The sequence below is a fragment of the Uranotaenia lowii genome, chromosome 2 (assembly GCF_029784155.1).
Source record: "Uranotaenia lowii strain MFRU-FL chromosome 2, ASM2978415v1, whole genome shotgun sequence".
NCBI classification, from domain to species: Eukaryota; Metazoa; Arthropoda; class Insecta; order Diptera; family Culicidae; genus Uranotaenia; species Uranotaenia lowii.
In genome coordinates this window covers 124,823,155-124,835,340 of record NC_073692.1, presented here as the reverse complement: position 1 = coordinate 124,835,340, position 12,186 = coordinate 124,823,155, and the positions used below count along the sequence as shown (strand labels likewise).

Genomic DNA, 12,186 nt, shown 5'->3' with positions numbered 1-12,186 from the left:
CGAACATGCTTTTTCTGAACTATTCGAAAAATATAGAAGAATTAATGGTAAAATAGCCAGAACTCCATTTTCCGATGCGTACATTGCTCCAAACAATCTTCATTCGATTTCATTGAAAAAAAATCACACAATATAGGTCTTGTTTGGTTAAAAAACTTACAAGTCCGATCGTGTCTTTTTCTGAACTAATTAAAAAATGTAGGCAAATTGAGAGTAATATCAGCAATAACTCCTTTTTTCAAGCTTGCGATGGCCCAAGAAGACTTCATTCGATCTCTTAAAAAAACCACACAAGATAGGTCTTATTTCGTTCAGAATTTCCAAGTCCAACATGCTTCCTCTAAACTATTTGAAAAATGTAGGGAAAATTGAAGTTATAACAACCATAGCTCCCCTTTTCGAAACGTTCGGTGTCCCGAAAAACTTGCATTCGATTTCATAGGAAAAATCATACAAGATAGGTCTCATTTGGTTAAATTTTAAGACCAAAATAGCTTCTTCGTGGATTATTTTTGCAAAACATAGGGAAACCAGGGGTTTAAAAGGCATTATTTCTTCGTTCGTAAGCTCGTGCGGCATTTGAAGCTATGATCAATAGTTTTTTTTTGGAATTTCTACTGAACATAAGTATTTTTCATACATTTCGTTTGTTTTGGAGGAAAGATATTGAATTTCTCGCGGTGTTTTAACTTTTTTGATCATTATGCAGCGGTTTATTTTTGGACCACCCTACGACGCACTAAAAATAATCTGGAATAATCTTCTTCTGCGGAGAAATATCGAAGGAATGAATGACTGTTAAAAAGATAGTCCCAGTTTTATGAAAAAAAAATTAGCTCAATGAAAAAAATGTATTTTCAAATTGAAAGTTTAACAATTACGAGAAATAGAAGGATTGTACAGCATATTTTTGTCTATCAATATTGAAAAAATATAGGGGTGAATAGAAGCTCTTGATATAAAACTGAAACTTGAAAAATTGAAAAATTGTCTAGCTAAATATTTAACATTTGTTATGTGGATTCGAAAACAAAATCAATTTCGGTTCAATTTTAAGCCCAGGATAGGGTATTAGCAGTATGATGAGCAGGGTCAAGTTTTTATCTGAATTGGGATTTATAATTGGTTTTGAATTAAGACCAGGATCAGGATAACAATCAGGATCAGAATCAGGATCATGGTGAACATCAGAATCAAAAAGGATATGTGAAACAAGAAAACGATCATTTGGATCTGAATTTGGATCTTTATCAGAATCAAGATCATCACCAACATCAGGATGCAAATCTGAATCAGAATCCGGATCAAGATCAGTATCAGCATCTGGATCAGGATCAGGATCTTCGTGAGAATAAATACCAGGAGTTAAATCAAGGGATCAATTTCAGGTTGAAAATCTGAATCAGAAGCAGGATCAGCATCTGGATCAGGATAGAACAAGGATCAGGATCAAGATCTTGATGAGATTATATTTCTGAATCTACATCAGTTTCAGTTCAGGTTCTGGATCTAAACCTGGATCAGGATTGGGATTAATATAAGAAACTCAATCGAAAGTACTAATTATTTATTGGAAGAAATTCATTGATAATAATAAAATAAAAATAATTTTATTAAAAATTAGATTTGGTTGATATACATTAGGGTGTCAACCAAATGGGTAATGTCAATTTTCAAAAACCGCCAATATACATTACATATTACATATTTCAGCTCAATCGTACTTTATTTAGGGGTGCCTCAAAGCGGTCAAAGTTTCGGTTTTTTTGTCCCGCAATTGTAAAATTTTGAATTTTTACATACAAACCTAAAAATGAATATTTACTAATGAAATCATTTCTTTGTAATTCTTTAAAAAATTGGATGAGTTTTGAACCATATCGGAAAAAAAATCAACCTTTACCTGAGAAGTTTAAATAGCCAAAATCGTCATAAACTCAATCTTATATGTATGCTAGGCTGGCAATGGATGTATGAGAAAAATAAAAATGTCATGATCGAATTACGAAAACCGTTCACAAAAGTTTTGTAGATTTGCCCGAAAAACTGACCTGAGCAAAATTTCAGCTCAATCGAACTTGATTTAGGGGTGCCTAAATTGCTCAAAGTTTGGATCTTCAGCTTCTGATGATGATGGCCCACCTCCACTCCCCCGTACATGGGATTTGGGCTAGTTATCTTATTAGATATTTTACAGTCTTTAGCCATATGTCAGTTCATTTTCCATCACTTTATTCACTTTTAACTACCCATGTACGTCCATCTTGATTTTTTTACTGTTCGTGCTACTACTGTCTTTGTTTCAACTTTTGAACAGGGACCATCTGGGATAAGGGTTATTTTGGGAAAAGTCCCGCCCACACACATATGAGTCCAAGAAAGGGTTTTACCGCGCCCCAAATCGCGTTGCTTTTGTAAAGGTGTCATATGCGGCCCAGAGACGTATGTTCAGTTGATCATCATCACCAGGTAACTGAATTACACACATTTAGAACACGTACTTATAAACTTATTCTAGTTTTCACAAACGTCAAACACTTATTCTTAAATCTAGTTAGGACTTGTTCATTTTTAATTTCACTCGGTAAACTATTGAACATTTTCACACCACGGTAGAACAGAGAGTTTTGTGACGAAGCCAGGAGGAATGAGGCCGATCTTATTTCATTCGAAAAACGGGTTTCATAGCGATGCAGATCCGTACCTCTTATTATCCATTGTTGGAGATATTCGGGAGCGATGCCTTTGGTTATTTTGAATATAAGGAGCATTGTGAGGAATGTGACACGTTGTCGAACAGATAGCCATTGTAATGTATCTAACATGATGCGGACAGGAGTTCTTTTATTACAGCGCAGAATCAATCTCATCACTTTATTTTGCAGTTTTTGCAGTCTGATCATTTGTTTTTCATTGGCGAAACATATAATTGATGGACAAAACTCAAAATGAGGTGATATCAAGGCTTTGTACAAGTATATCAAGCTCCATTGCGACAAGTCTTTTCGCAGGCGGCAGAGGATTCCATATTTTTGAGCGATTTTTTTAACGGTATAGTCGATGTGTTTATCAAAATTGATTTTGTTGTCTACTATAACACCCAGGTACTTTATTTCAGCAACCATTTCTAGGCGAGTGCCATCAATTTGGACATTGAACGAATCACAGTTGACATTTCTGTTGGACACAACCATACATTTAGTCTTTGACACATTTAACTTAAGTCTTTTGAAGTTCAACCACTTACTTAAACTTAAAAGATCACAGTTCAGTTTATATGTAGCAGCACTATCATCATCATCACAGTTTATAAATATCACAGTGTCATCAGCAAAAAGATTTATATCACAGTATTTGAGCATTCTCTTCAAGTCGTTAATGTATAAAATAAACAGAATCGGACCTAACACACTACCTTGAGGCACGCCCACTTTGGTTTCTTTGGCACTTGATATCACAGATCCGAATTTTGTTCTTTGGCATCGAGAACATAGATACGACTTGAACCATTGTAAAACAGGACCACATAGACCGTACTTTTCCAACGTTGCAATTAACTGCGATCGGGAAATGGTTTCGAATGCTCGTTTTAGATCCAAGAACACCGCAATAACTTTTTGTTTTGTATCTATCATCTGTTTCCATTTTACCAGAATTAGATTGAGCGCAGTTTCGCATGAATGGTTTTTCCTATAGCCGCTTTGCTCTTTTATTAGTAGTTGGTTGACCGTTATATACGCAAGCAATTGCTCTTTCACAATCAGCTCAATAACTTTCTCATACAATGGCAACATGTTTATAGGGCGAAATTCATCTGCCTTACAGGTTCCAGGAATCTTTTCAATAGGAACCACAATTGACTCCTTCCATGAAATGGGAATCACACCCAGCCGCAATGATTCGTTTATGATCGCCAATAGACTTTTTCCAATCGCCCCAAAGGAATCCTTCAGAATCCTGGAAGTTATTTCGTCAGCCCCAGATGATGATCCCAAAGACCATACCACTTTTTTCAAATCATCCAAAGTTATTTGAGAAAATTCATTCATTTTCGAGGTAGTGTAATTCCCTGCTAACTCGGAGGGTTCTGGTTCATTTTTTATACCGCTGCTAATTTCTTCGACACTGGTCACAAAGTAGTCATTGAACTTATTGGCAATTTCCGACTCACAAAGAATTTCTGTTTCGCCAAATGATATAGACCGGGAAGCAGAAGTGCTGGGCTTTATCATGCGTTTTAAAATTTTCCAGAGGACTTTGGTGTTATTTTTATTCTCATCGATCTGGCGTTGTACGAAATTACGTTTTTTCGTTCTCAAACCACCAGAATACTTATTTCTCAATGCTTTATATTTCATCCAATTATGTTCAGAATTGAATACTAGGAACCGTTTGTATGCCTGATCTCTTCGCCGCTTCATTTCGACTAATTCCACATCAAACCATTTTGACGACTCTTTCAATTTCACCTGTTTGACAAACACAAGCTTATTCAAACATTCTTTCAATGAATTCACAAGACAGTCAGCTTTTTGGTGGACGTCATTGAAGTCATTGATTTCACTCACTTTCTGGTTAACTAAATTTAACAAGTTTTCTCGGCTGTAGTTTTTCCAGCACTTAATCTTGACGAATTGTTCTTCGACTTCATCTTCCAACATTGTTAAACACAGAGTTTCATGGTCAGAAATTTTAAAATCATGGACGGCACTGACAGCAATATCACAGTTGGAGAATATCAAGTCTATTTGTGTTTGACTAGTACGTGTAATGCGTGTAAATTGCTCAACTTTTTGATCAAGAGCAAACGAATCTGTAATCAGTTTCAAGTTGTGAGAGTCCCTTGAATCTTTCCAATTTATGTTGAAATCTCCTGCAATTACGTTGTTTTTTGAGGAGTCAACAAAGTCTTCGAGCCACTTTTCTTCTAGAACTTGAAGGAATGCAGAATCACTATCATTTGGAGAATGATATAAGACTCCATAACGACCAGGCTTGATTCCACTGAATATTTCGATTCCAAGAAACCAATTTCTTGATTCTTGGCAGTTTTGGAGCACTTTAAATTTGATACTAGAGTGAATAAGCATCATAACACCACCAGTATGCCTTGAATCCGAAAAGCAGCTAACTGTTCGGAATTGAGGGATCCGGAAATGGTCATCTCCTGTACTCTTCGTCACATGCGTCTCTGTTAGCATAACAAGTTTCGGGTTCAAAAAGTACACCATTAGGTTTATTTCGTCGAAATATTTTGACAACCCGCCACAGTTCAAAAATAGCACCGAGGATTTTGATTGCTAAAGAGAGTAATCAATGGTTTGTCGTTTTCTCTCAACCAGTCTTTTATAAACCGGACATTCGTTGCTGGATGCAAAATGATTCGTATCAAGTTTCGTTCTCCGTTCTGTGTTCATTCGCAAACAGTTTGCACATCGACTAGTCTCCGACTGACAATCGGAATTAGCATGCGAGCCAGCACATTTGATACAAGTTTCACTACTCTTACAATCCGCACTTTTGTGACCATATCCACAACATTTATAACAGCGCATAACATTAATGCTCTCGAAAACCCTGCATCGCTCCCATCCAACATTGACACGACCCATTTCCAACATCATATCGTGTGATGCCAAATCAACTTCAACGATAACTGTGTATGAAGTGTACTCTTTATATTTGTTTTCATAAAATGCTACCAATTTTAATTCTTCAATTTTCAGGTTATTATTTTGATCAGACAAACTGCTTTTCAATTCTTCTGCCTCTATTTTTTCCGATAAACCAACTATTTTCAACCGCGGTTTCATTGGTTTCGATAATGCCACATCATAATTATCGCCCATACTCGATTTCATGATCGACACAACCGAATCCAAATTGTTTGGATCATCTATTCCAATAATCACTGTGCCATTATTTCCTTCCTTTACCGTTTGAACTTTGATAGAAGATCGGATCTTAAAACCCTCAAAAAACCAAAGGAAACCCGAAATATCGAAATTTTAATTTTTTTTTGTCAAATGACTTAAAAATGCATAAAACGTGGTTTTTTCTCGAAAAAAATTGACCAAAAACGACTTCCTGGGACTTCGGGCGGTTTTCTAAAAAACGGCCGGTTTTCCGAATAGTCCCAGAAGGTAGATTTTTGGTCATATTTTTCTTTTAAGATAACACCAGATCTTGACGTTCTATGCGTTTTGAGTCATTTGGAATCAAAATTAAAATTTCATTTTTTCCTATTTTCTCTGCCCCTCCCTGGTGATTTTTAGGGTCTAAAATCCGAAATTTTAAACGTTTGAGACACCCCTTAATCAAGACCATTTAAGCTGAAATTTTACACAGTTCATTTTTTTGGCTAATTAAATTCTCAGGTCATGATAAAAAACGTTTCGGTTTGGTTCAAAACTCATCCATTTTCTTTTAAATTTTAAAGTAACGTTCTTTCGATGAAATTATGAAATATTTATTTTTAAGTTTGTATAGAAAATTTTGATATGATAAACAAATAGTATGTTTCTTTTTATTCTGGAATCGAGCCATACAAACATGCCAGAAATTTCTGCTTATACGAAACTTTTTAGACCTCAGGACTTGAAAAATTCAAAACTTAACAATATTGATATAGTCTCATGCAAATGACATGTGATGAACAAAATGGAAGACTGGTGAATAAAGGGCACAAAAATGGTTCCCATCACGTTTTTGAGAATTTGATTATTTAAAATACGACTTTTACCGAAGTCGAATTAAAAATTGAATGCTAATTCTTCAGAAGCGCTGTCTATTACAAAACTGGGACATACATGCTACCTAGTACAATAATAGAGATAAAAACTATGCATCAAGATAGGCGAATTTTTAATCACCATCAAAATAATAATCAAACAAAAATATTCAGCCCTAATCTCTATTGTGTTGTGAGCCTACTTGGTTGAATGATTCAACTGAATCAAAGCAGATTTCTTTGAAATCAACCACGGTATACCGTGGAGGAATCTTTCGATTGCTTTGATTCAGCAGTCCCAATAAAAATTTTATAGTTTGATTTATTTATGACGATTTTAATCATGTCATTTGTCTAGAAAGACCAAGCCTAAAAATTTAAGAAACCTTAAGTCTTATGGCATAAGTCATTTAACCATTTTTACAGAAACTATGAATTTTATAATTCGGAAGTCCCATTTCTCCGAATGATTTTTTGAACTGCAGGAGTAAATTCCACTCGAAAAATTTTCAGCACCAAAATCTAACAATAATCAAATCATTCTATTTAGAAATTTACAATTTTGATTAGAAAAAAATTGAAAACCTTCTTTGGCCACTTGGTATTTGACATCATGAGAAGGGGGCCCCCCGGGGAGTAGTAAAAATTAATTCAAATTTTCAATAAATTGAAATAAATTGCACAAAAGCTTGTATGCAAGAAAATTGTATAAAATATTGAGAACACAAGATCGAGAAATCGAGAAATTTCAAATCTAAAACTTGGAAGAGACTCTAAAATCAAAGACGATTGAAATACTATCTTCTACAGTTGAATTTTCTTTCTTTCAAATGTTTTTTCAATTATCGAAAAATTTGTAAAAATATTCAATTAAAATCTTAAACTTTTATGAGGAGATTAATCACCGTAATTTCCCAGATAACCAGAAATCGTAAAGCAGTGTTCATTGAAGATGGTATAAGCATCCAGTTTAAATTGGAATTGTATAAACATCATGTTGTAGTTAAACCAAGTTATATTTTATCGTTTATGGTTTGTATAGTTCATTATATACAGTTGCGTTCAAAAAAGAATGAAATCGGGTGAAGCTGCGCACCCACTTCCAACTTTGAAAAGCTGCCATTTCTCTGTCGGTTGATATTGTTTCATGAAAATTTCACACAATCTAGTTCAACTATCCAACTAACACTCCACAAAATTTGAAGTCTTTACAATGACGGAAAACTAAGATACAGATATTCCTGTTAAAAAGGGAAATTTGGAGTTGCTTCACTAAATTTGCCGTATCTTTGACAATTTTCATTGAAAAACCTTGAAATTTGGTCCAAAGATGTAAAAATGTTTGATCTAATACCAGGCCAAGTTTCGTCAAAATCGATGAACGTGATCAAAAATGGTGCCGGGTTGAAAATGAGGTTCATTATCGCTCAGCAGAGGATTTCATACTTTTTTGGACGGATGTTTATATGGAAAACAACGTCATCCATGTATTATTGGTATTTTTTTCACAAAACCAAAATTAATCACAAAGAATGTTGTAAATTGATAGGAACTTTATTCTTGCTTTGTTAAAAAACAGAAATTGTTCCAACAGAACTGGTTTTGAAACACAAGAGCGAATAAAATATTCGCTTGAATTGTGGATCAAATTTGTTTATCGGTATAATCAGCAGGTCATTTCTGAAACTATGTTCTTCTTATGTTGAACTCTGTTGAAACATTTTCTTTTTCGAAACAAAGTACGAGTGAAGCTTTTAGCAATTTACAATATTCTTTGTGATAAATTTTGGTTTTGTGAAAGAAAATACCAAGAATAATTGGATTACGATGTTTTCCATATAAACATCCGTCCAAAAAAGAATGAAATCGTCTGCTGGGCGATAATGAACCTCATTTTCAACCCGGCACCATTTTTGATCACGTTCATCGATTTTGACGAAACTTGGCCTGGTATTAGATCAAACATTTTTACATCTTTGGACCAAATTTCAAGATTTTACAATGAAAATTGTCAAAGATACAGCAAATTTGGTGAAGGAACTCCAAATTTCCCTTTTTTACGGGAATAGCTGTATCTTTGTTTTCCGTCATTGTAAAGACTTCAAATTTTGTGGAGTGTTAGTTGGATAGTTGAACTAGATTGTGTGAAATTTTCATGAAACAATATCAACCAAGAGATGAATTGGCAGCTTGTCAAAGTTAGAAGTGGGTGCGCAGCTTCACCCGATTTCATTCTTTTTTGAACGCAACTGTATGATAACATTTTGTTAATCGTATAGAAAGATCAATAAAGTTGATTTAAATCCCAGTAGAATTGTGTAAAGATTAATATTTAATCCCACTGTACAATTAAGCAATCTTTCATGCTTGCGATCTATGATGACATATTATTTCCATGAAAGGTCGTACAGTAATTGTGAGAAAATCGCATAATGGAATTTAAACAATCTATTCATACATGTCATTCAAAGTCGCTTATTGAGATTTAATTAATCTGTAAATAATTGTTAATAATGCAATTCCTATGCTTAGCAATATCGTAATCATCTTATGTCAACAATTGCAAAAATTGGAAATCCTTGACGAATTTTGATGCAGTTGAGTTGAGGGCAGTTTTAGTTAAAAAAAAATTTATAAAAATGAAAAAAGTGGCACATACAGTCGGCGTTTGCAAAAACACAGGCGACGCTTAAAAAAATCCGGATCTGTGATAAACGAATCCAGAAACCCAGAAATCGTAAAATAGTGTTTATTGTAGATTGTAAAAGCATCTAGTTAAGATTGGAATTGTATAAATATCATGTTGTTGCTAAACCAAATTATATTTTATCGTTTATGGTTTGTACAGTTCATTATAAACGATAATATTTTGTTAATCGTATAAAAAGATCACTAAAGTTGTTTTGAATTGCAGTAGAATTGTGTAAAACTCAATATTATATCCCACTGTACAATTAAGCAATACTTCATGCTTGCGATCTATGATGACATATTATTTCCATGAAATGCCGTACAGTAATTGTAAGAACATCGTATTATGGAATTTAAACAATCTGCAGATTGTCGAATAATTTAACAGTACAGTAAATAGCTAGCTAAGATCGCACAGCGCTTTATACAATTATTGATTGTAAAAGAATCGTCTATGAGATAGGTTAAAATTGCATATCAAGACACGGCATCTATGAATAGATTTGGAGTCCGAAATGATGCAGTCAGTGGTATTTTATACGATCAACTGATTTTTAAACGGCACTCTCAACTGTACATGAACAAATTTGCTTGTTTGCATCAACATGAAATGGCGCCGAGGAAGTATCGAAGGAGAGGGATCGGAACGTTGTGAGTTCGAGACTGAGCGAAAAGAGACACATAAAGTTGTGTATGGTTCAATTTTTTTTCACAGTAAACATTAAATTCTATTGTATTAATGTTCACGGCGATTCATAGTAAAATCGTAATAAGGGAAAAATATAATTGCTTTGGGATACAGTAATAATAAATTGTATTAAATGGCGAAGAAAATTGTACAAATCTCAGGCTACCTGCTAAAGGAAATTGTAATCAAATTGTAAGACAGGCAATGTAAAGTTGAAAGTTGTACAATCCTAAGATTTTATGCAAAGTAAAGTTGCTGTCAAATTGTTGAAAACGCAATACAAAGTTTTATATTTTCAAGGTGAGCAAAATTTGGTCCGTATATTGCCTCCACTTTGGTACGTACAGGCTGATATAAAATATTCTATACAACTTTTTCAGATTGTACAAAAGTGTGTATATCTCAGAAACAACTGAAATATACAGACCAAAATGTTCACTGGGTTATGTTTGTAGATTTGGTATGTGATGATAATGCTTCTAATAAATTCTTCCCGCTCATTTTCACCATCTTTCATTTCTTCTAACTTTCTATCCGTCTATAAAATGTCATAATCTTAAGATGTCCTTGCTAAAAAGGACATCACTTTTCACCGATAAAGCCGATAAATTAAGATTAAAACCTTAAACTTTATTTATTTCCCCCTTAGGGATCTTCGAAAAAATCGAAGGGGGGAGAAGAAGAGTTTAATATTTGTTCCGGCCAAATTAAATGTTTGAACTCTGAAAACACGTGAAACAATTGATATCCAAATTAAAGATTCATGAATATAATTAAGAGATTTTATCGTCCTTAAAGAAGATCCAATAAGGATCGAAACGTTGGAGTAAAAAGTAGTTGTTTTCACTTAAAAATCCGAGACTGATAGCCGTTAAAAATCCTAAAAACATCTACCTAAACAGTTGGAATTCATTAAAAAAATCTGAATTCCGATTCTAATCCGATTCTGAATACTAAAAGTGCTTCTACTGTTTACTTTTAGCAAGAATATAATACATAAGTTAGAATAAAGCTTTAGAATTAAAACTCATTAGAACAAGTTCCAGAGTCAAAAATTGAAATCATAACAAGAAGTACCAAAATAGGATTTCAAAAGAAAAAAAAAGAAAAATGCTCAATGCAATTTCTTCTTAACAATGTTTTTCTGTTTCAAGAAGCTAATGCTTTGAAAGCCGAAAAAGTTTTATAAATTTATTTAAAAATGTATAGGAAAATGCAAAATGTAGTATATCATTCGCAATCATATCGCATAAATTATTCACCAGTTCAATCCCATTGCGCGCTATAGGACCTTCATCGTGCTGGGCCGAGCGGGACTTTTCCCGTATAATTAGTTTCCCTTCATCTTCTAGGAACTGGAAAAACTTCCACGAAGATCTTCTTTTGCAGCCTGTGCTGCTCGAGTGTGAAAACGTACTAACGTAATAATGAAGTAGGTAAACCCTATGGTTCAAGTTGAGGGGATGCGAGGAATCTGTGTCCGTTTCCTTTGGTTTGTTAGCTGGGCATCGGGCATGTCCATTCACTGTTGGTGTGGGGTTCAGGAATAAAATTAAGTGACAGCAGTTCTAGGATATATCGTTTTTCACATGGTACATGGTAATAACTAGTTAGAAAAAGGAATGCATAAAAACATATTTGGAACACAATTCACGGACGATCCCTTAACATGATGAGGAATAACGTGTGTATTTAATGGTATACGAACTAAATTGACACTATTTGGGATTTATAGATTTTTAGCTCATCTATTATTTACATTCACCTACTTTCTGCATGCAATCTGCCGCAAAGGACTTTAACCTTTTGCTTTTCCACCTTTTTCGATTCTCAACAGGTCACCATCGATATCCCTTATGCCTCACCACCGCAAGGAATTAAGTATTTCACCATCATCGGACCACATATCGACTGTATGGAAGAGCAATATTTGGTATGTTTTCACCTGCTGCAAACGTAATATTTCTAGGTTTTTTTTTTCACTTAAACAATACTTTTCTCAGTCCCCTCTGATTTTCTGTATTAATACCTTTTTATTGATTTGCCGGAAAAAAATCTAAAACCTCTGCAAAAAACG

At 34.1% G+C, this 12,186-nt stretch overlaps 1 protein-coding gene across 12 annotated transcripts in view; it reads left to right on the top strand.

Annotated features, from left to right (window-relative positions):
• LOC129748874 (arrestin domain-containing protein 3-like) overlaps positions 1-12,186 on the top strand; it is a 129,397-nt gene that overhangs the window by 89,912 nt on the left and 27,299 nt on the right. For all 12 annotated transcript variants that reach the window (XM_055743653.1, XM_055743648.1, XM_055743654.1 and 9 more), the window contains exon 5: positions 11,947-12,042. In XM_055743653.1, coding sequence (XP_055599628.1) covers positions 11,947-12,042 — 96 coding nt within the window. The remainder of the gene's footprint in view (positions 1-11,946; positions 12,043-12,186) is intronic.